This window comes from Mastomys coucha, unplaced genomic scaffold (genome assembly GCF_008632895.1).
Source record: "Mastomys coucha isolate ucsf_1 unplaced genomic scaffold, UCSF_Mcou_1 pScaffold12, whole genome shotgun sequence".
Lineage (NCBI taxonomy): Eukaryota > Metazoa > Chordata > Mammalia > Rodentia > Muridae > Mastomys > Mastomys coucha.
Window position 1 is genome coordinate 26,879,655 of NW_022196894.1, and position 25,359 is coordinate 26,905,013.

Genomic DNA, 25,359 nt, shown 5'->3' on the forward strand with positions numbered 1-25,359 from the left:
AAATTCCATCCTTGATTTTAAAGCCAGAACCATGTGGCCAAAACTACCAAGTTCTGATGCTTTCTGGGGCTGGAACATGTCCTCTTGTCCAATTACATCTTTACCCGATTTCTTCCTTAATAGTCTCCTTTGCTACCCAAGCTTGGTTGTTATAGAACTTACTCTGAAGACTCACCTAAAACTCAGAGATCTGCATGTCTCTGTCTCCTGAGTGCTAGGATTAAAGGCATGTACCACCATGTCTGGACTTAAACTTTTCTTTATTTGGAACTTGCTCTGGTACCAGGTTGGCCTCGAACTCAGAGATCTGCTTTCCTCTGTCTCCTGTGGTTAAAAGCATGTACCACAATGCCTGTACCTAAACTTTTCTTTAATGTCTTTTCACAAAACCTTTATAAGTTCTGGATTGCAATTTATTCCAGATATAGTCAAGTTGACAACCAAGAATGGCCATCACAATCCATCTCTTGTCAATTTAACACACAAAGATATCTCCTTATATCTGAATAAAACAGTAACTATGTCATAATAAGGCCTAACGCAATAATGCCTAACGTAATGTAATAATGCCTATCATCCCTTGTTCAACTGCAAACACATAAACAATAAGCTTAGCTGGGTAGGATCTTGCCCCAAGTCACCACTCCCTTAATTTTACTTAATATCCTTAAACATAGGATTTAGCTCCATTCCATTTCCTGATGTCCTTTTAATCTTTAAACCATACATTTTGTATTATTCCTTTCTAAGCTAGCAGGCTTGATCAAAACACTCTTCGCAAGAGTGACCCACACCATAAAGTCTGTGCTAGGCAGTTTTGTGATTTCCTTTGTTAATACAATTAATCCAAATCTTTTCTCCTTAGCCTCAGGCAAACTCTTCAGACAAGGTCAAAAAGCAACCACATTCTTTACCCAAATATCACAAGAATTATCTCTAGGCAACATACTAAAACTCTTCTACTCTAAAACCTCTTGAGACAGCCCCTGACCCATATTCCTACTAGGATATTAAGCTCCACTTAAAGTATTCCACTAATTTCCAAATCCAACTTCCCCAAATTCCCATTCCTCCAAACAAAAACATGGTCATGCCTATTACAACAATACCAGAGTCCCTGATACCAACTTCTGCCTTAGGTTTCCATTGCTGTGAAGAGAGACCATGACTGAGGCAAGTTTTATAAAGGCAAACATTTAATTTGGGCTAGCTTACAGTTTCAGATGGTTAGCCCATTATTATCAAGGTGGTTAGCATGGCAATGTGCAGGTAGACACAGTGCTAGAAAAGCTGAGATTTCTACATCTTGATCTGAAGGCAGCTAGGAGGAGGTTGTTCCATGCTGGGCAGAACTTGAGCACTAGGAGACCTCAAAGCCCAGCCTCAGAGTGACACAGTTCCTCCAAGAAGGCCACACCTCCTAATAGTGCCACTTCCAGGAGGTAAAGCATTCAAACACATGAGTATATGGAGGCCAAACCTATTTTAACCACCACAATTGCTTTATAGTAACATTAGCTTATGTTTCAACACCTGGCTGAGGGATGTTCAATAGTTCGCTAACTTGTTTTAACATAGAAACCATTTTATTTTAAAAAATTAAAGCAGTATTTGGCTTGCATAACTGAAGTCACTAAACTAAACTAAAGCATAGTATTAGAAAACAGTGTGTGGTTTTTGTCTTTGGATTTGTGTAGCAGCATAAACACACACAGCCTGAACCGGGCTATGGGAAGCCTTGGTCATGTGATGTCATACGAAAAATGAAAATGAATGTAGTTATGAAAACATTCTGAGCATGGTGTGAATGTACTACTGCAAACCGGGCTGAGAAAATGTGTCTGTGGTGACAGACTGAGTAACAGTTTAGACAGAGATTAAAGCAAAAACTGAAAGGAAACAGTCAGAAAGTGTTTCTGGTATGATAGTGTAGATGGGAAGTGAAGAAGCCTGCATAAATGACAACCATGACACTGAAGGCAAGGGACCATGACTCAGCAGGTGATAGCAGAGTCCTTGACATTCAATGTCTGTTTGTTCTGGGAGAAAGAGAAGTGTTAAACATCATACTAACAGCTGGGCTGGATGGAGGTGCTGTTCACAATGAGTTCATGTCTAGACCTTTGACCCTGAAGTGACTGCAGAGCAGCCAAGGGTGGTATCCAGCCAGCCACCTTTGGAGATGAAAAAAAGATCTCTCCTGGTTGTTGCAGTTGATGTTGCTTTGCAAGGAAACATTGAGGGAAAAAGAGAAGCCCACAACCACAAACCCTTAGGGAAATTCCCAACATCTCTGCATGTCACTCATCACATATAAGGGTTTAACAATGAGTGTTCAACTTTAAGTGATGGCAACTTAGAATCACTTACTTTAGAAAAGAGTATGGCTCCTATTCCCAGAACATGGCAAACTCCAAAATCCTAAACAAAATTGCTCACCCCTAATTCTCCCCACCTCCAGCACATCTTAAGTTTACAAAAGTTGGATCCACTCACCTGTCTGCAGAACCACAGCTCTAACAGGTCCCTGACCAGATGGCTTGACCTGAATAACTTCTGTTCCGCAGAAGAGCACATGTTTCCGGTAGTCCTCCAAACTGTGGGATTTCCAGGGCATGGTGTTCTCCGTTTGGGGCAATGGTGTCTTTGTAACAGGTATACTTTCTCCTAAAGAAGGTTGCATTTTATTGACGCTGTGTGAACTGGGGTAGTCATTCAGAATGGGTGAGGGGACAATTTCAAGAAACTATATAACCCAGCACCCATACCATGAGTCAAATGACTGGACCGGGATGCCTGAAGCTCATACAATGATTCTAGCTTAAGTATTTGCTTAAACTCTGCTTATCACTCCTATATGCACATGTGCTGTGTTGTCATAACTTAATGAGCAGTTAGATTATAACCTAACCACATTCTGTCACCTAGCTCTGTTCCAGAGGCTGTAAACATGTACTTGCTTATTTTGATTTGCCTTTCATTTGATCCTTTATCTATGCATCCACACATGTTCCTGTTTATTACACAAATACCTTCAAGTGCTTATTCCGAGCCAGAAAGTGCTAGGTACTGAAAATATAATGATAATCCAGAGACAAAGCCCTGTCCTCAATCATAGCTCTTTTATACACTTTCCAGGTGACTCTTAACAAAGCCACCATTCCATGTGCCCTAGTTAGCATTTCAATTGCTTTGACAAAATACCATGACCAAAAAGAAAGTTGGGAAGGAAAGTGTTTATTTGGCTTATACTTTCATATTGTAGTTCATCATTGAAGGAAGTCAGGACAGGAACTCAAGCAGAGCAAGAAAATGGAGGCAGGAACTGATACAGAGGCTATAGAAGGATGTTGTTTACTGGCTTGGTTTTCATAGCTTGCTCAACCTGCTTTCTTAAATATTTATTTATCATTTTATATATATGAATATACAGGAGCTCTCTTCAGACACATCAGAAGAGGACATCGGATTCCATTATGGATGGTTGTGAGCCACCATGTGGTTGCTGGGAATTGAATTCAGGACCTCTGGAAGAGCAGTCAGTGCTCTTAACCACTGAATCATTCCTCCAGCCCTCAACCTGCTTTCTTATAGAACACAGGACCACAAGTCCAGAGATGGCCCCACCCACCATGGGCTGGACCTTCCCACATCAATCACAAATTAAGAAAATGACTTACAGGCTTGCCTTTAACCTAAGATTGTGGAAACACTTTCTTAATAGAAGGTCCCTCCTCTCTGTTGATGTTATCGTGTGTCAAGTTGATGTAAAACTATAGAGCACACCATTATCCCGTGTTCTGTGAAAAATATTTCTTCCCCTTGCCATTACAAAACAAACCCCAGACTCCGTTGCTAGATTCCCCAAACCCGCAGGAGTTCCATTGGCCTTCCAGGCTAAGCCCTATATGAGCTTCAGCTGAGCAAGCCCCTTGCCAACCTCTCAGTCAACCCCTCAGTGCTTCCTGGTCTTGGCTGCTGCAGTCTCTGTCCCCTTCTCAAGGAAGGTGACATTCTGCATGGCAGAATATTGAAGGCACAATGAAAACAAGATAGAAGTTCAAAAGGAAATATTTCACAGACCCAAATTAATTAATTAATATCTTCCATAACACTCTCTAGTCCCCAGATTTAAAACATCCTAGAACAAATTTAAAATTCCATCAATCTTTTGTTGTGTCCAATTAACAAAATAATATGCCATCTTTCTAATTTAGAAGTAGCATTATATTGATTCTAGTTACATTTCTTTATTATGTCTCTAGGTAATAACTGAGGGCAAGAACATCGCAATATAGAAATTTTTATACTCCTCACTTTACTCTATGACACATAATCGGTCCAAATATGTGCTCTCTGCTAAATGTATGTCTGAGGTAAATAAAAGCAAACAGTTTATTCTATTACTGTTCTTTCAAAGCCAGTTTCCTAGCATAGATTATGTTTACAAAGAAAGGTTTAAGAAGCTATAATATTGTTCATTGCAGCCCTAAATATTCTTCTGTAAATTCATTAAGCTGAGAACTGTCCTCACTCCATTTTCTTTAAAATAGTCATGATGTCCGTCCACTGTGTAGATTTACCAACTGCATCCTAAATGACTCCCTAGAAGAGATAGAACATTTTGGCAAGCCTACAAATAATTCTGCCACATTATCTTTGAAGCCAACCCCTATAATAGGTAGATACTTACAGATTACTTCATGACAAAACAAATTAATCCAGAATATGGCTTTGGTTAATATGATAATAGTACCTAGCTTCCTTTTATATACCCTGGTGACACTGGAGTCAGAGAAGAGCTGATCATATAAAGTCACATCAAGATACTGTTCAGGCAGATAAATTTACACAGAATTAACACTATTCATATATTCTTAAAAATCACAGCGTGGGACTTTCTGGAGAGTCCAAAAAGAGATGGATTCACCTGAAAAAACTTAGTAAGGGAGGATGTGGGAGTATATGTCAGAAGGATGTAGTTTGATTGTGAGCTCTCTATTACAGAGTGGGTGCCAGGGACCTTGAGACCTCAGCGTCTGTCAAATAGAGATTCTCCCATGTCCCCACGGAGCTGGATGCCACTTCATGCTGACAGTGCTTGAAATGTCATGTTCTTTTTTATTGCATCGCTGGGACCGATTGACAGAAAATGATCCGTCACAGGAGCACAGTTTTCCTGTGTCTGACTGATTCCAACACAGTGCCTGGCACACAACAGGCATTTCAGAATGTGTATCAAGTAAACAACTTAAACAAGCAAGAGAACGGAGAGATGAGAAGAAGAGAGGGAAAAATGAAAGAAAGGGGAGAGATATAGTTTTGATCTACCCATCGCTTACAAGGTTGGGCGGCAGAATATCAATTTGGAAAGACTGTGGAGGGAAAATCCTGTGCGTCCATCTCATATCTCTGCATCTGCCCTGGAGCTCTAATCAATCAGTTCTTTCAGGAGTAGAGGGAGGAGGAAGAGTGCAGCTCTCTCCCATGAACATCCCCTAAGAGAAGGAAAGGGCCCTGACTAGAAGCATAGTTCCCGGGGAAGCAATGCCTTGGCTTGGGTGGTTTCCTTATGAAGCAGTTGTTAACAATACGTGTCATTTATGACTTTTGTGTTTTCCATTTGCTCCAGAAACCTTCTTGGCCTCTCTCACTGCTGTGTCCCCAGTAGATTTTTCTGCTAATAAACTGGTGAAATCAGGGCATGACTAGCTGAACAAATGCACCCGGATCTCAAGGGCACTACTCTGATTCTGTGTGCGTATTGCCAAATTATTTCTCCTCTCTTGGCCTCATATTCACCCACCTCGAAAGGACTGCAGAGTAAATGGAGCAGTGTGCAAAATGCCGCTATAAAACACCACACACTAGAACTAAGGAAATGGTAAACATTTGTGGGTTCTGCCCCTCTATCATGTGCCCCTTTGTGTTTTGCCTCCTCCCTCTAGGGGGAAGCAAGGTCCCTAAAGGAGGCCACTGCCTCAAAAAAGGGGGCACAAAAGACAGGGAAGTTGGAAAATGACCTCTGAGTAATCATTTGTAATCATGGATTCTATCGACTTCTAGACAGTTTTTAAAAAAAACAAAAAAACAAAAAAACAAAAAACGTTCTCCATCTCTGTCCTATATTTTCATCCAAATTGTCAGTCCTATAAAAGGGGGAAGAGGATCCAAAGGAGACTCATGTACCACGTGTCCCTAAGAAAAAGGACTTGCACCTTAGGAGACTATGAGAACAGTCAATAATGCTATGGAAACTAGGTGACAGGCCCTAGACAACCTCAGAGACAAGAAGACATGGGTCTACTCTACCCCATCCTGACGTCTTGTAGAGCTTGAGTGCTGAAATGGAGTCAAGAGTAACTGATGGCTTCACTGAGTTACATCCAAACAAACACCAAAAGGAATTAGAAAAATGAGTCAGATTCCCGCATAGCAGTGACAGTGGAAGAGACAATTCCACCAGTGAGCAGATGCTATGGGAGAAAACAGCTGAGCAGAGTGAAGGGTGACAGGGCCAAAATGGTGACAGCATCTTTCCCATATTAAATTCATCTTTTGCACTCAAGCAGCCCTTTGTGTTTGGGAGAAAATGCCACCTCCAGCTCAGACTCTGTTGCCGATCACTGAGCCTCCCTGGTCTATGTTCAGCTCTGTTCCTTCATTTCTAAGTCGGTATTTTAACAGCTCCTACTCTAAGTTGTTTGATGATTGATGATGAAGTGAGATATGAAAGCTGTTTATGGAGTATGTGACTGAATGGATACTGAGAGTATTTACATACTAATTTTCATGAATAAGATGTCTATGCTTGCAATGAGTTAGTTCGCAAATGGAAAGCAGACACATCTGAGTTGCATTTGTGGACTTATACCCTAACACTGACCATATTTCAGCCAGGAACTTGACTCTAACATTATGGTGGTTCTGTCTGGGTTCTTTTCACAGTATGTGTGTTAGTGGGGTCCATGTCCATTATGAAATAAAGTATTTTAGTGCATGCTGGGATTTATGTGTTTTGAAGAAACTCATAAGAAACATATAGTTCTTTTCATATATATTTCTGTTTCACTGGATCTAACTCTAAAATGGATCATTTCCTTTACTTTTAGCACCCAGGATACATGGATGTTGCTGCTAGTAAATAAGAAAGACCCATTGATGTTCAAGAACATTTTACATGACTTTTAATTCTCTGGAACATTCTGGCTTGTCCTGAGACTCACGGCAAATCCTGTAGATCATGAAAGGGACGAGGCAGATAGGAGGCCCAAGCCTTCCTGCCTTCCCTGTCTCTAATGTCCCCATGTCATGCTCTCTGTTGCACACTCAAGCTGTGGGGACACATGGGGCAGAGGCCAGCCAATGGCTTTTATAGCTTGAGGTTTACACATTGGGTCCTATGGCAACACTCCATGTGTAAACCCTCATCACCACTATCACTAGATAGGTAGACTTCAACACATTAAAGGAGACGGTTTGTAATTATAGCAAACATATTTAAGCTTAGTACATTTTTGTCTCAATTTTTGCATTGTAAATGTAAGATGTGCTTGTGTGGAACAATTTAGGAGCAGACCATGGACTTCTATTTCGCTCAGGTCATGTTCAAGGTTTGTGTGCCCTTCTTTCTTCCTGTCTTTGTACCATATGGAAACAGGAAAGTTTAATAATTGGTCAGCACAAAGGACAAATAGCTTTCAAGCTTATGCTTCTGAATAGTCTTTCTCATTAAAATATACTGTTCTACACAGGTTTTCCTTAACTAAAGGGCAATTGCATAAATAACATCTTCCCTGGTTATACAAGTACAAGAAGACTTTAAAAACTATACGTGAACACTGGAGTGCTATGTGAGAACAACAAAGGCTGTAACTCTGAAGAATAGAGCAGCACACTGTCAGCTGTGCTAAAGCTCTCTGGAATTTTCCAGTATGTAGTTCTTGCCTAGAGAGCACATAGCCAGGCAGGTCTCTCCTCACTTGTTCGAGACCCAGTGTTTTTTTTTCTTTTTCTTTTTTTAGCCTGTGCTATCTTTGCATACAGATAGAATTAGTCTCAGTTTTATGAAGATACTGGATTTCCACCTGTTCACCTGCCCAAGCCTTCTTCTGCTCACTGCTTCATGCCACCATTCAGCAAGAAATTCCATGAGATAGTAAATGTTTCTTCTGCTTTCTCTTTTGTGGCTTGAACCTATTGTTAACCAGTGCTGTCTGCTTGTGTGTTCTGTGTCTTTGTTTGACTAAAAGGCACAGTGGATCTCCCTTATCTACTTCTTTTCCTAGTGAAGAAAGTGGTCAGATAGGGATCGTTGATCTGATTTGCTTGGCCTGCAGGGTAAGGAAGAGGATGGTGGGTTAAAACAACCTACCTGTGAGCATTCCTTCATTCACCACACAACTCCCATCAATCAAGATGGCATCACAGGGCAATGAAATTTTCCCTGGAAGAATGAGAATATCTCCTGGAACCAGGAGACGGGACTCCAGCTCCTGCAGACCTATGTGACAGCAAAAAGTTCCATGACTGTCTTGGCCTTTTCTTGTTTTCCCTTAAGAATTAAAATGACTAAGAACTCTTATCTGTTTATTTTCCAGTTGGGTAAGACCTACCCTACCTGTTCACCTGCCCCAGGGGCCCTTTTCCACTCAACTGAAAAATTATAAGGGAATTAGAATTAGGGAATTGTTTCCTGGGGCCTAGCAAAGGATGTGGGGCAACAAGTTCCTGTTTGGAACCTGATACCCAGACAGGTTCTGTGCAAAGTAAAACTTTATAGCGTTAGTCAAGAGGGAGGCTCCCTCTGGCTGCTATGTGCTCTCTCTGGGCCCTGGAACCCTGCGAGCACTTTAAGGCTACATGGGAATTGTCCAGAGAGTGTCTGCTGCTCTCGTGGCAGCTCTTTGTTCCTTACACGGAACTGTGGCCACCCCACCCTGAACAAACTCAAAGCAAATTCCAAGAGTCCAGTCAGCATCCAAAAGCTCCATTCAAGCTTCAGTTTCAGATGACAGCTTAGAATGCCTGGTGCAGGGTCTTGGGGAGATAACTAATTAAAAAAAGATAAAGGAGTCTTTAGTTTGCACATTAGCGTCCAACTACATGACATATGTAGGAGCAGAAAGAATTTGAAGCTAAACTCTAAGAAGATAATAATGTAACCAAAGATCGGAAGGGGGTGAGGCCAGCCAGACCTGTGGTGGGGCAAGTATCTGGAGTCTTAGCTTCCTTCAGTTTCTTTGAGTTACATGGCCTCAATTGGTCTCATCTGGCTAGTCCTGGGTTCAGTCTGAGAGAAGTTTCGTCTTTGATAACAGCAACCCTACGAATAGTAGTCGCCTGGGAAACAGTGGGTAGGGAAACAGTAGAATGAGCCACCTACCTTTGTCTCTTACTGTGATTGTGACCTGGACTTTGTTGTGATCCTCCACAAGCTTGTGCAGCTTAACTGATTGCTGCCAAGAGAAAAGCAAGGCTTTATCAACAGATAGCCCGTATCCTGCCACCACCTGACTGAAGTACAGTAAACTGTGCTGTCACACTCAAATGTTCTGGGCAAATAAATGACTCATCTGCCAGTTGATCTTCTGTCTTTGGTCTTTGAAACAGTCTTATTATGTAGCCCAGGCTGGTCTAGTACTCACTATATAATGCAGGCTAGCTTCGAATTAAAAAAAAAAAAAAAGAAAAAAAAAAAGAAATCTGTCTTCCTCAGCCTTCAACTGCTGGGATTACAGACATGTGTTCCACTACATTCAGCATCTACTTTGGCTTTTGACCTCAACTCCCCTGCTACCACCTACCTCTACCTTCCTGACACGATTTTAGGAGCAATTTTCCCTGTTTATTTGATACAGCTTTACTCAGAAAAAAAGAAAAAGAGATACACAACTACAGAGTCCAGGACACGGGTAGAGGAACCGAGGTAGAAAAGCAAACCAGAGTAGGTTATGACTTGTCTGAGCTTGTTCTGTAGTGACTGTCCCCTGGGAAGAGCGAGCAGCTCCTGTGAACAGGATTGAGTCATGCTCTAGATTTGGAGTCCCGGTGCTAGTATAAACGAGACAGTCAGTCTATGCCCCTTTTGTTTATCCAAAAGGGGAGATGGTAGCATATGCCTTTGTAGGAGGTATTTTAAGTTTTCAGCTAATTTTTTACAAAGCTTTTTGTGCAATAGCACAGCGGTGCTGAGAGCGCATGCATGTTAACAACCACTCATGGAGCAGCTGCTGGGGAAAGTAGGGTGAGACAGCAACCAGAAAGCCTCGCTGAGGTAGGACTTATTGAGATATGTCTGTAAAAGGTGGAGGATATGAGAGGGACTCTGGAGAGGAAGCAGTCAGTCCTAGGGACAACACGGGGCCAGGAAGGCAGAGACAAGAAGGGGTTCAGTCCCACACTCCCCATACCGACACGGTGAGGAGAGGAGCGCGAGGATCGGACCACACCAGCCAGCTGTGGACAAAGCGGGCAGCTGGGAGAGGTACTGCTCCTTTCCAGTGGGTATCAAAGAATTGGATGTCTCTAAGTAGAAGCAAGTAGAACTCCTGCTGTTGCTCTTCAAATTCAGCTTAAACTAAGCCAAACAGAACACTTTATTTTCCCTTTTATAGGTTAAATTACTTTGATCTGTTCTTTTAGTAACTTTGAATGGTACAAATTTTGCCAGACTGATAGGCATTGTGCGTGACTTTACCCAGAGAGAACATAATGAATCCAGTATTAATATTTATGCAGAGAAAAGAACAGTATTTGCTTCAGTTCCTCGTGCAAAACTAAACTTCCCAGTTTGAGTTAATAGAGTAGAAGAAACGAAGGTACTGTTAGCTACATATTCATCACTGAAAGTTGATTCCTTGGGTGCTGACCGTCAGAGCAGGCATTAACACCACAGGCTCCTGAGTGAGTCAGCCGAGGTTCTGGGTTAAGGACCCTGATTTCAATCAAAATTCTTGATCTGGAGGTCTGACTTGCTCCAGTAGCCAGCCATGGACAGTGTGTGTGAAATGTCACCAGAGAAACCATAGCTTCTTTGGTAAATCGAATAATAACTAATTCTTGGTAAATAGTTAATAAGCTAAATACATCTGAAGTTACCTTCAAGATTTAAAGTGTCATTGTGCCGATTTGTTTAACATGCTAGGGACTTATTCCAAGCCTGAAAGGTTTCACTGGGGAAATTCATAAGATATTATAAAAGACTTAAATGTTTATGTTTATAACTACTCATAATATCAAGCAGCTACTACAGACTAACCACCATGGTAGACGCTTAGGAAAAAATATAACTATAAACATGTATATGTATACATATATACATATATATATATATATGTTAATATAGAAACACAGAAGGCAAAAGGCTGGGGCAGAAAATGTTGGAGTACTTTGCCACAACCTTGCATTTATTAGCATCAAACCTACATCCACTGAGCATAGACAGTGCTTTCGTTCTCTTTGTGCTTAAAATAGCTCCACTTCCTTTTCAGAGCTGTTTTTCCTTCTCAACGTCTTTCACTTACTTTCTGTTCAGCAAACTCATTGAGTCAATGGCATGATAACTTCAGCTGACGGGGACACTAATCAACACATTTGGAAGTGGGGGAGTCTGAGTTAACAGTGCTTGACTGTAATTCTCAAACCTCATTATGCTGGGAAGCCAAATTTGTTTATCAGACTTAGCATTCTGGGGAGCTTGCCATGCTTCCATGCCTTTGCTCCGGCTACTCCCTAGAATGCTCAGCCCAGTTTGCTACTAGCAAGCTCTTTCTAATCATTCACGTGAGATGCTGTGTCAGTACGGCCTCCTCCAACAAGGACCAGATCCAGGAGGAATCCAGTGCTCTGCTCCTGGCTTCACACCTGTGCTGGAGCACTGATAACTTCCATTACAACTTCCTGTCCTTTCTTCCCTGTGAGGCGGACAATTCCCAGGATAGAAAAGGGGCCGTGCATTCCTCTTTGTCCCTAGACTCTGTCACATAGTAAGCCCTCAGCAAAAGTATATTTCATAGACCTGGAGTATTCTACATCTCCTAATAACACGGGGAGGCTAATGTAAGCATTCTCTTTGAGCTAATGTACTCAGAAACTATAAGCTTGGGTTTCTATGACAACCAGCCAGCCAGGAGTAGGCAAGCGCTGTGATGTTTGCCATGGTTTGCAGAGCTCATTGCCTGAATTTCATCAGGCCCCCTCTGGTTTCTACAGTCCCTCTTCAGTGGGACCAGGATCAGTTTCCACAGCTCATTTGCATGCAGTTGTTATTCCACATCTGTTGCTGGATATCTATATTTGCTGTGGCTGGGTTTTCTCCAGAGAAAGTGGAAGTAGGGCATTAACTCATGTGCCCCAGGGCCTTGCTAGATCGTGACTGAAGGCAGAGCCAGAGGTGAGAGGGTGTCTAGGAATGCTCTCAGTACCATGCTAGCAGATGCACTGGTGGAGCCTAGCAGGCAGATACACTTCAAAGGTTTGCACTCCTACCTGACTTGCACTCTCCGAATTTCTTAGCAAGGGACTACAGCTCCAGTGTTTCTTAGCCTCACAAAGGGAAGCCTTTACCAAGCTGCATGGCTTGGGGTAGGGTGGTCAGGCAGGTAGATTACCCTCTTAGCTTTAATTCAGAGAAACAATGAACTCAAACTCAGCATAAAGATTCATATGTTCCTTCCTTTATTCCTGCTAGTCCCCCTCCCCATCAAATTTTACTGTTACCTCAACGTCCACGGGTCAGTTTCGGAAAGTGTGCTCAATGCGATAGTGAGCAGTACTTGACTGGGGGTCGGGAAATCCTGGTCACTGTTTCTTATATGGATGTGTCAGTCGGCATGTGTCCCATTCGACAAAGGTTGTGCCCAACCTATGGGAACCTGTTGTGAACTATGAAATCTTTTACAGTGCTAATGGTTGAAGGCTCAGAGACAGAGGTAATGGAAGGAAGTATGCTCACTTGGTGTGGCTTTGCAAGATGCCTTACTAGTTAGGTCAGTTAAGCTTTGCACACAAATATCAGCTGCTAATGAGATTAGTGTCTGTTTTCTAATTCCTATTCTTCTCGGCTCCTTTGTAGTACTGCTGTTTAAGCTCATGTTTAACATGTTCTCATGTTACCCGCTATTTTGGGCAAAGTAATTTAGGGATTCTATAAAGAAGAAAACATAAATTTTAATTCAATTTTTTAGATTTATTAAATTGTACATGTACAAGCTGTTTTGCCCACATGCATACACGTGCACCACTCAGGTGTCTGGTGCTCCTGGAGGTCAAAAGAGGGCACCAGATTTCCTGAACTGGAGTCATAGTTGGGTGTAAACCATCATGCAAGTGCTGGGAACTGTTGAACCTAGGTCCTCTACAAGATCAGCCAACACTCTCAACTACTAAGCCATCTGTCCAGCCACAAATGTTTAATTTGGATAAGGAGTTTAAAATAAAAAAAAAATAAGAAATTATCTAACTTCAAATATTACTATGCCATAGCTCCATCCAGGATTTAAAAATCCCATCTTGCAATGAAGCTCCTTAGCAGGAAAGTAAATAACTCAAAATAGCTTCAGGAAGTCCCCCAAACTGACCCCAGATTCACTAGGTCCCTCCCTGTTACAATAAGCAACAAAATCTGAGAGTTCCCCCTCAGACGGAGAGAAGCTGAGCTACAGCTGAGTCTGGAGACTCTGAGTCCAGATCAGCTTCCTGGAAGAAGCAGAAACCAGCTGATCTGACTGGAAGAGGTTTAGACCAACTGAGTCACTTGGAAAGGACACTCTCCATCCTCTTGAGCTGCCTGCAGGCTGTGCAGTGTGCTCCAAGTTCCCAGCTCTGTGAGCTGTCGCCCATGCTTAGGTGAGCCTTGGTGATGCAGTTGTCTTTGAGTAACATCTTCTCCTCTAAGTAACCCTTCACCTAGAATCCTGTAAGTGATCCCAATGTGTACTGGTTCACCAAGTTGGACTTTGGTAGTAGCCATAGTTTGGATTGCTGTGGGATCCCTATCTGGGGTTGAGTAGATGTTTGTGTGTATATCCTTAGGATAAGTTTTGTCACATGATGGATATACAGACTAGGAAACCAGAAACCATAAAGAAAAAGAGAAATACATTTGCCTTTATGTAATCTTTAGTGTATGAAAGAAACCAAAGTGAAGTGCATAAGATGGACTAAAACTGAAACTTCTTCACACTGACGGTGGTTATGAAAAGTCTTTGAATATAAAGGAAAAACAAGATGCTCAGGAAGTAAAAAAGAATCTCCTTGCACTAGCAATCAGTAACTGTGCTTTCAAATATCAGTGTCGAACACTAAGCACGTAATGGATGAAGACTCCTACATATGAGTATCTATCACACAGTGTTGGTGTGAATTTGGAGAAATCAATGACCTTGTGTGTTTCTGATCAAAAGAATTGTTTCATATGGAGAAAATTACATAGCAACAACTATTAACATTCAAATTATAACCATTCTTGGATCTAGCAGCCTGGCTTTTGGTCGCTATGGTAAAAAAAGAAAGAAAAGTAATGTCTTGTGTCTTGGTTAATATGTGATTTGAGCTGCTGCTCCTCCCCATTCTTAACAATAAGACTAACATCAGTCCATGTAGCATTCCTCACACCTGACTCACGCACAACCTCAGAGTCCTAAGCACAGTCCAGTGAAACCTCCAGTTGATGATCAAACGTTGAAAAGATGTTTAAATCTGCTTGGTATTCCCAACACCCTATCCTGCAAGTGTCCCCATAATAAGATGTTCCTGTTGTTGCCTTCTGAATTGTGTGTGACACAGCTACTCCATGCTCCATATAGAAATTCTATAGGCTTTGCATTCGTCAGTTAGAATTAAAATATAAATGGAATCCAACCATGATTTCAATTCTTACCTGTCTCAAATCATATACACTCAAGACAATGGAGATAACAGTCAAAATGATGATAGCCACGGAGTATTCTATGTAACCCTGAGACAGCCATAGAGTGAGGGTGAAGGCTTGGAACACATAGAATGGATTTAAAACCTGCAGGTACAAAAAGAGCATTTATGTGGTAGCAATAAGAATTATATCATTACATTATAGAATGTCTTTCCATTTTTAACAATATAGATGACCTCTGCTTTTTATGAATATACTTAGAACTCAGTTAATTTGGGCAATGCCAAGAGCATAGGATGTAATATGTTAGAAATAAAGTTTCTCTAAGTGCTCAGAGCCATATTCAAAAATTCCCTATTCTTATCCCCCACCCAAAAAAAAATACTTCGCCAGCACAAAATCTAGCGATATGCCATTTATTCATACACTATGAGGCAATTTCCAGGTTAAAACCCTCCATCTTAGGGGAAAACTTCTTGAGACATGATCTAAAGGGAAAGTGGAAGCACAGTGTATTTTAGGTCAGGATGCTTAACAAGGAAGTAAAATAACAGGATGTTTCAGGAGGAGGTGAAACAGGCATTCCTAATGACAAGGAAATGTCGTTAAGACTAGAAGTAAACAACTAGGATAGCTTCAGGAAGTTCCTGAAACTGACTGGACTCATCAGACCTCTCACTAGGAATTTATAAGCCGGGAAAACTGCTAAAAGTAAGTAAACTGAGCTTCTTAGAAGATACTCTAACCAAGCAACCTGGAAGAAACTGAGATTAGCCAAACTACTTACAAGAAACAAAGACCAGCCAACTGTGGTACCTGGAAAAGGTTCTAACTTCCTGAGCTACTAGGAAAAGACAATTTTAACCCCCTGCAGTGCACTCCAAGTTTCTAGATTTTTTTCTGAGTTGCCTCCCATGCTAGGGGTGGGGGATAGAGGAATACAGCTCCCTTTGAGTCATTTATGCACATAAAAGTAACCAGTCACCCATATTCCTGTAGGTAACCCCAATAAAACTCATTGGTTCACCAAAGTAGACTCTGTTATCAGTTCCCTATCTGAAGTGAGTAGATTTTCACTCATGTCTGCCCAGAAATGGGGCCAGGGAACAACGTTATAGAGGAAAAACATAATTCAAATCTCATTCAAAAATCATGGGCACATCTTTCATGTGCTCGCATGCTGCAGACTAATTGTGCCGTGAAAATGAAGAGTCTTTTTTATCCAGGCTATATTAAAATAATATTCTTTCTGTCACAGTCATACTAAGATGTTTTTAGAGCAACAGGATCAGCATGTTTCCTCCCCTTGAGCCCAGAAGGACCCTAGGCAGTAGTGCATTTCATAAGGATTTATCGAACATCATTGGGGAACAGTGTCACTAACTCCAAAGCTGATCTACATGCCCAGATGTCTCCATAACACCTTCAGCTCTTTAACTGCCCCTATTTCCCACTCTGGTCTTCCTGGTTCCTTTGAATGATTACAGCAGAGGCCTGGGGTGAAGCTCAGTTGTACAGTACCTATTCAGCATATGCAAGACACTGGACCAACCTCATTGCCAACTCAATAAAGAAACATAACAATCACAACTCCTAACAACAGGAGCAGGGCTTGTCTCTGACTCTGTTGCCTGCCTTTGGGACCTTCCCCCTACTGGGATGCCTCCTGCAGCAGATGCTGTAGTCTTACTGCAACGCCATACTCCAAGGCTGGTTGAAATCCATGGGAGACTTTCCCTTTTCTAAACAGAAATGGAAGACAAGTGGATGGGGGGAGGAGAAAAGGCTGAGAGGAGAGGAGGAAGGGGAAAAGGAAGTTTGGATGTCAATCAATTAATTAATTTAAAAAAAAACAATCACAACATAAAGAACAAATCCCAGGAAATGACAGAAGTTTCCACAACACAGAGACAGCAATAACGAAAGAGCACACTAGGATGAAGCATGGATTCTTTGCTTGAAGAAGCACCCTTTTTATCCTCTTAATAAATTAGATGAAATACTTGCTAAAGCCAAGGAACCCTTTCCAAAGACTACTTCCTGCGATTCTCTCACACACTGAATAAATGCTATTTTGCTCCTAATAATGAACTGATAGCTACTGAATAAGTTAATAAGGCTACATATTAAGGGCTCCTCAAGCCTTTGGATATTATTTATAAATTTAAAAAGCTTTTGTTTCTTGGTGTTTTTATTATTCCCATCCCAACTGCTTTACTTACAAATTATAGCTCTTGAGTTCACTTGGCATAAAATGCTCTAATTATAGATTATGTACTAATGATAACATGATTCTGAGTTTGTAGAAATACAGTGGAAAATTGCTTAAATATTTCTTCAGAAGAAACAGCAGCAGCATAATTAATTTAACCCCCTTATTCAATAACCATTCCAACTAAATGTGAAATAATTTACTCCCTCCCCCTGTTTTTTAATTTTACTAAGGTTCTGGTTCATGTGTGCTAAAACATACCAGACTCCTTTCAGAAAGGATCACTGATACTTTGGAAAATATTTAATGGTTTTCAAATGGATTTTGGTGGGAGGTTCAGGAAGCAGCCTGCCTTGCCCTAGCTGGGGAGGCTGTGAACATGTGGGGATGGGGAGGGGGTTCAGGAAGCAGCCTGCCTTGCCCTAGCTGGGGAGGCTGTGAACATGTGGGGGTGGGAAGGGGGGATAAGTGTGAGGGAAAGCTCAGCACCTGCTCTTTTTGCTGGGAATATAACATTACTCTAAAAACTAATGCTGAAATAATAATAGCCTGGTGTGTGCTCCAGAAATAGAACAATGGTGGATAATATTTCATATTAGACAGATGCAGCCATTCTAAAAAGAAAAAAAAAAAGCCCATTTTTATGGGTTAGAAAAGGGCTAAAAATATGCTCAGCTGGCAGGATGGCTCAGTGAGTAAAGATACTTGTCAATGCAAGCCTGGAGAACCTGATTCAATCCCTGAAATGCACAGAAAGGTGGAAGGACAGAATGGAGTTGAAGTTGTCCTCTGACCTACACACACACCAGCCTTGATCCATAAACCCATGTGTGCCTTCTGTGTATTTCTATATCATATACCATGCATAAATGCAGATACATATAATGATATTTTTATAAATAGGTTGGAAATATGGAGCATTGTGCATACCCCAAAAGCAGTAGCCTGGATCAGAGATAAATAGCTCAGAGCTAAGGGGAGTAGGGACAGAAAATCTCATGCAGGAAACTGAAACTAGGACTATAGTAAGAAGCAGAGGAAACATTATGCTACAGGGAGGGTAGAGTGGGAGAGAACAGAGTCTATGGTGTAACTAACCCCCACTTAGACCAGAGAACCTGGTGACTAGTCACTAAGGGGAAAACATTGTTGCCTCCTATATAGGCTTGGCTCTGACCCAATAATACACTGGGGACCAGGAAGAAGAAGGCACAAAGCCATCAAAGAGGAACTGCAAGCAGAGAGCAGAGGGGGGAAATTTCCTCACTTAGTTGACTTTCACAAATGAACTAACAGAAATTTCAGAGCACATGATATCTTAAAAAAAAAAAAAAAAAAGATGTCACACTCAAAAAGAGAGAAATAGTAAAAATAACTTGCAAAGGACCAAAACAATACATCTCAAAATCTTAGGGATCATAGATGTAATGATGTGGCTCTGTGGTTAGACTGAATACTTTTGGCCTGTCCAAAAGTATTCACATATTGAAGCTCTGATCCTGCCCCCAGTGTTGTGATGTTCAGAAGTGTGACTTTGAGAGATAACTAGGGTTACGTAGGTCCTGATAAACATGGATTAGACCTCTTTCATGAAAAGAGACACGGAGAAGCTGGTGGTCCACAGGATGGCAAGACCCTTCAGCATGGTCTGACTATACAGCCCCTTGACCTTAGATTTTTATGCAGTCTATGGAATTGTGTTGTAGATACCTGAGCAAATAAAGATACCATGCTACCACCATAATGTAAACTTAAGATGACCAAAGAAACAGGATATTACAAAACAGAAATCTGACTCTCAGTGAGAAGTGCATTTAAACATGAAATACGGGGTTACTGGGATAGTGAGATAGTTGAGCAGGTGAAAGCACTTGCTGCCACTCCTAAGGACCAAGGCTTGATCCCTGAGACCAACTTGGTGGAAAGGGAGAACAGGCTCTTATCAGTTGTTCTCTGACCTACACACACACACACACACACACACACACACACATACACATACATACACACACACAGCAATGCACAAGCACATGAACATATACAGACACACATATAAACCTGTTCCCAAACACATAGATAGATGCCAGCTAGATAGATAAACAGATAAATAGATAGGTAGGTAGATATAATAAATAAAGAGACAATTGAAAAGGATAGATCAGATGCTGATATTGTGTGTGTATATGTTTGTTGATATTAAATAAAACAGAAAGGATTAATAAACAGATTATAGGCTAGTGTCAAGAAGCAGTCACATGAAACTCAGATAGCATTTCCACCGAGGTACAAATGTTATCTCCAATCCCACTGAGGCCAAGACATTAAGAAACAGATTCTATTTTTCAAAGAAAGAAAGAAAGAAAGAAAGAAAGAAAGAAAGAAAGAAAGAAAGAAAGAAAGAAAGAAAGAAAGAAAGAAAGGAAGGAAGGAAGAAAGAAAGAAAGAAAATTATCTAGTTACCTGTTTAACAAGCAGCTTCCATATGGGCTGGATCTCCACCTCGATAGCATTGGGCCCACACACTAACCTTCTGTGGGAGATTGACCATCTGTTAGTGTCAGCCCATAGCCCAGTGAGAAGTGAGCACAGCCAAGCTGACCACAAGCTACCCACCTCTCTGTCCTTTAGGCATCTTTTGCCGTAGTAACCACTATAAACTTACATCATACTAAACCATCAGTATAATTTTAAGATGAAAGTCAATGCATGATTAAGAAAGTTGAGTTTTTTCTACTTCAAACTGTCTTTAACACAACTGATTAGTCAAAATGAAATTAGAAAGGGTTTTTAGAAAAATAACTTGATTCTATCCCAAAAGCAGTTGAAAAGTCACAAGCCTGAAGATATTCCTAGACATAACAGGCATTCAGTTTATCCTAGACATCAATGATGGTGTCTGTCTTACTCTGGAATCTCTCACAAGAGGTCCTTGTAGGGTGAACCCATTCAATGCACCAAAGAAAGAACAAGTACCCAGGAAGGTACTCTATGCTGTCTTGTAACTGTCAGGAGACATGTTCACTCCAAAGAGTAGACCCTAGTGTTTTGATTGTGTCTTAAAATTTTTAAGTTCTTGCAAAATATACATTTGATCCTTACAATATTCTACAGAGTTCTAAAGGGTTACTCTTGCCAATAGGAAAAGTTGTTCATTGTGGGTCTTTAGCTAATATTAGTATTAATTAATTAATGGCTAATATTAATTGCAAGCATGGGACTTTTAAGCATCATATTAACAAACACTTCATATTATCACTACTCATAAAGGAAAGTGAAGTTTGAACAAAGTAAGTAGCCATCCTAAGTTCTTAGAGCGAGAAAGGAAAGCTGCTCCCAGCCATGGCCTCTATGATGTCACTTCCCAACTCCTCCTCTTGGAATGCCAGCAGGGAGAGCCTCCATGAGGGCTCTTTGATCTTGCTAGTGTATAACATAGAACTGAGCTCAAGTTCATCTGACTTCTAAAGCATGCTATACCAACGTGAACTATTGCTTGCCAGGGAAAGAGATGACTCATATTAAGCTCTTCTAACTCTATAATGTGGGGAAACTCTGAGGCTTAGGAATGAAGAGACAGAGAAGAAGAGCTGTGTGAATTTGTGAACCCTAAATCTTGTTCTGGAACCTCCAAAGACTTGAACTCAAGCTGTGTTGAGTGTGTGACAATAATCAGCTATTGGGCAATTGTCAGAATCTTGAAGGACCTGGCACTTGGTCCTTCTCCCTTCTGCAAGCTATGTTGTCCCTATACTCTTTGCTTTGTAACAAAACTGTGCAGCTCAGAACTGTGAGAGTTGAACAGACCTAGCTCCAAAGCCAACCTTACTCTTCCTTCTATCTAGGTCAGTTTCCTTGCATCTTTGCATGACTTTGCATGCCTTGCTCCGTTTGAGCCTCTAAAAAAGGACTTTCTTCTAGAGACCCTCCCTAACAAACCTATTCAAAATGGCCTCTCTCCTGGGTCTAGGTGTATGGCTCCATGGTAGAATATGTGTATAGTGCATGGTAGAACATTTGCCTAGTATGTACAACATCCTTATGATGGGGAGGGGCAAGGCTATCCTAGCTTTCCTTAATTTCTTTAACCTACCTTATTTTTCTCGATAGCATATATGACTACCTGAACATATATCTTCTTCATTTGTATATGTGTGCACATGTGTGGGCAGGTGCATGTGCTGAAGCCTTTCCTCAGAGGCTGTTCACCTTTATTTTTATACAAGGATGGAATTATACAAGGTCTCTCATGGAATATGCCATGTAGGCTAAGCTGACCGGCTAGTAAACCTCAGTTCATGTCTCTAGCACCTCCAAGGACAGAGATTACAAATAAGCACTACCATGTTAGCTCTTTTTACATAGGTTCTAGAGATCACACCCATGTCTTTATGCCTACCAGGCAAGCATTTTATCAACTAAGCCCAAACCTCATTTTTCTAATGTTTTAATTAATGCTTCTGCCATTATAATAACATAACCTTTTAAGGGATATTAATAGATCTCCAAGAGCTCAGATAGAGCCTAACACATACTTCATAATCAAGAATTATTTGTTTAAATTAATGGATATCCAAATTGGAGGTGGGGACAAACCGGAGTTCCCTTATTTGAAAAACAAACTTGATAAACCTAATAAAATTGTGATCAGTGTCTCAGTGAGATAAATATGCAAAGCAGTTGTCAAGAGTGTACCGAGGACATGACAAATCCCAGGTAAGTGGCAGGTAAGTCTTGGAAGTATGACTCTGTCAGATACAATTAAATATTTTTCTCTCCTTCCTTAACACTTTATGTTTTGGTAACACCACTTATCTCATTGAATTAAAACATATATTTACATGTTTTTCTCCTTAAGTCCCATGAACTGATTTTGAAGGCAAGAAAAGAACATTTTCAGAATTGCTTTTCTAGGACCTTGAGCTATACATAGAGTATGTTCCTAAAAATGCTGGGGTTAATGAAAGTCATGGAGGCCTACATCTAAAGTACTTTCTCCTCTGTCAAAGTTCAAAACCCTGATGCACAATTAAGGACAGACTGAGATCACAGAAATCCAATTGAGAATGTAGCTGAGGTCTGATGTTCTTTGTCTCTCCTTGTCTGGTGAGATGGTGCCTGAAACTGCCCTTGGGGGAAGAGCTCAGGTCCTGGAGAAGTGAAGCATGGGAGAGTGAGGGTCAAGCATTGACTGTGAATGAGGTCTTGGGTTCATCTGGGCCAGGAGGAAGTGATACCCAGCCTACTCTTTTCTGTCTTGTCATTCCTACTGACCTTCACCAAGAGAAATTTTGGTTTGTTTAGAGATTGTGTACCCATTTCAATCTCAGAGCCAGCCTCAAAGAATTCTCATGGATGTTGGCAGTGGCAAAGCAACCAGAAGTATTAGGCTGGGAGCCAAGATACACAAGGAAAAGTCAAAGATTATATTCCACCATGAAAGATATGATGAGGTGCCAAAGGAGTGAGGCTGAGATCGTTCTGTGTGGCCTCACTAGGCCACACACGGTTAAGTAGGTTTGCCTAACATCTGTCACTATCCATTAGGGGAGAGACTGCTAAGATGGCAGACAGCCCCTTCTCAGAGGATGGACCTTGACCAAGTCCACAACTGAGACCTCAAGAAGGGAATTTCATACTGGCTGTAGCTGGTGCTTCTAGGTTCACAAGGGATTTCCTCTAATTCTGAGATATTCAGATCATATGGAATGTGTGAGTTCTGAAATACCAAACATGAATGGTTAATAGTATTTTCCTTTGAGGGATAACTCACTCTTCTTTTCAGTTTGCTTTGTTTTTACATTACTGACCCAAATGAATACATCAATATATTCCTCAAAGAATTGCTAGAGGACTTGGTGTGGGGCTCTGGAGCCCTTGTAGACTAGAGTCAGGATCCTTAATGAGGAAGTAGGAGGATGCTACAATCACTACTGTACTACTCAAATTTCACCCCTACACTCTGCCTTTGCTTATATTTCCATTCTATGATAGCATCTCTGGCAGGAGAGATTCCTACAGTTTCCCAGAAACTCAGTAGGCCAAGCAGGAGATTCCAGAATGAGTCACTTCTGTAGGAAATCAAATTGAGAAATCTCCTGAGTAACTCTACTGGCCAGTCACTCACTCCCTTGAAATTCCTGCCTTACAAAGGGAGGGAGGTCTAGGTTGCACAGGCTCACCCAGTGTCTGGGATTTAGATATAATTACTCAGTCCAATAAATGTGTTGGTCTTAGAAATACCCCATTACAAAATACTTTGGGAGTGCTTTGAGAGGTTCCTTCCCAGAAGATATTTACATGTATGTAGTTGAAACAGTGATATACCCAAACTACATGTCTCTAAATGGCATATGAAAACAGTCATTTAGCTTTCCATCCTGGTCCTCATCAGTGCTCTGTCCATTTCTTTCATTCCCTAGTGAAGTGTGCTTCATTTCTGAAAGCACAAGCTTCCAGGTAGCTGGGATAGTTCTTATAGGATTTCAGTTCTCAGTCTGAGCTGGGGAGGTGCTCCCAGGAGTCTCTGCTGATGATGAATGCCCAGGCATTCCATAAATGAAAGACCAGGAGGGGAAGAAATAAAAAGGGCATGAGGAATTGTGGGGAAGGTACAGAAAGATCTTGGCATCCTCTCCTTCATTTTGCCTGCAAGGTTTACTGCTTACACTCACCGCTGTCTCCACGGGGCTTTGCTCTGAGACACACATTGGAGTTAAATAACTTTATACATCTATCTGACCCAGACCCACAAAGCTGTGGGCCTGAAAATTCCAGTTTATAAAAAAGAGAATATTGATCTCAAATTGCTTGGTTTTATCAAATTATGTTTTAATTGAAATATAGGCAGTATCTTAAGATAACTAATTCCTAGTTGGGTGTTAGGAGTTGAGAGCCTATTTTGGGGTTCAAGGGGGTGGATAAGGCTTTTCTCTTATTCTCTGATCAGCCATCACTTGCTCCTTTCTAGGAAGAATATATGGGATGCTAAGTGTGTGCTTGCATGTGTGTGTGCATTTGGACCATTTTCACAGTGTGCAGATTTCAAAAATCGTAAGGGTAACCATTATTTCTCTTTCAGGTTTGCTCACATCAAGACCAGAGCTGTACCACAGCAAAGTCCCATGGTAGTACCAACTTCTCTTTCCTTCCTTCTTCCATTTGACTTCTATCTTCCTTTCTAGTTTATGGCTGATCTTTTTATAAAACAGGTTTCTTTTGGTGTTGCTTCCACTGGCTCTTTGGCTGCTCATCTCCCACATTCTTTTTCTGGGTCCCTAACAAGCATGTCTGCTTCTCCTCAGAAGAGAAGACAAAATTGAGAAGAGCCACAGAACCAACAGTGAGCGTCTCTTCCCAGTTTCTCCTTTGGTGTTGCCGTATTGATAACATGAACAAGCTGTGATGAATATTCCCATCATAGAGACTGGCAAATACTGACTGTCAAAGTTTTGGTCTCTTCTGCAGTCACCAGTGACGTGAATGTCTAGAATTATCTCAAGCATGCTGCCAGGCAGTAACTTTTCTATTTTCAGGGGCCTAAACAAAGGGCCAGGAGCAAGACAGGCTGAATGCAAAAGGTAAATGGGTGCCCTAGCCCTGTCCATTAGGAAGGCTAGTGGCCATCAGGTAGATGTGCTGATCTTACAGGACCCCATTCTTGTGATGGGAGCTGTCCGGGAACCTATCCAGAATGGGCTGTGATGATGCAACGCTGAGTTTAGCCTAGAGAGGTTAAGAACATACCAAGCCAGCTCCTGAGACAATTTACTTATTCATTTTATGATGCCTTCTGGTGACTTCTCTCCCTGGTGAAATCCACCCTCCTGTAGCCTGACAAGCTTTTGCTGCCAATCAGTGAGACCTATGGACATCCTAGGTCTTCTCTCTGCCTAACTGCCAGGAATCCCATAGAGAAGTGTGCATTTAGATCCTATATCATGTCATCTTCTCAGACTTTCGCAAGTCCTCTTTCCTCCTTCTCTTGCAGTGAGCTCTTTCTTTTTTCTTTTCTTTTCTTTCTTTCTTTCTTTTTTTTTTTTAATGAAGGAAAGCTCAGCATTGGTTTTGAATTCACATGCCCCCAATCAATCAGTCACATCTAATTTCCCTGGAAAGGCCCCCAATTCACTCTAAGACATGAAGGAGAACTGTGTGACATCCACCAGCTCTTTCTGTCCTTCACTCTGGAATGCCTACAACATAAAATATGCCTCTGCTTATGAGATTATTTCTCTATTCTTCATATTTGGGATACTGTACTCTGTCTTGCTTATTA

At 41.3% G+C, this 25,359-nt stretch overlaps 1 protein-coding gene across 1 annotated transcript in view; it reads right to left on the bottom strand.

The window, feature by feature from the left end:
- Nucleotides 1–25,359, bottom strand: part of Atp13a5 (ATPase 13A5) — a 129,709-nt gene that overhangs the window by 77,378 nt on the left and 26,972 nt on the right. The window contains exons 6-10 of the mRNA XM_031363567.1: nucleotides 19,545–19,614; nucleotides 14,882–15,016; nucleotides 9,386–9,458; nucleotides 8,375–8,503; nucleotides 2,497–2,667 (exon numbers count right to left, since the gene is read on the bottom strand). Coding sequence (XP_031219427.1) covers nucleotides 2,497–2,667; nucleotides 8,375–8,503; nucleotides 9,386–9,458; nucleotides 14,882–15,016; nucleotides 19,545–19,614 — 578 coding nt within the window. The remainder of the gene's footprint in view (nucleotides 1–2,496; nucleotides 2,668–8,374; nucleotides 8,504–9,385; nucleotides 9,459–14,881; nucleotides 15,017–19,544; nucleotides 19,615–25,359) is intronic.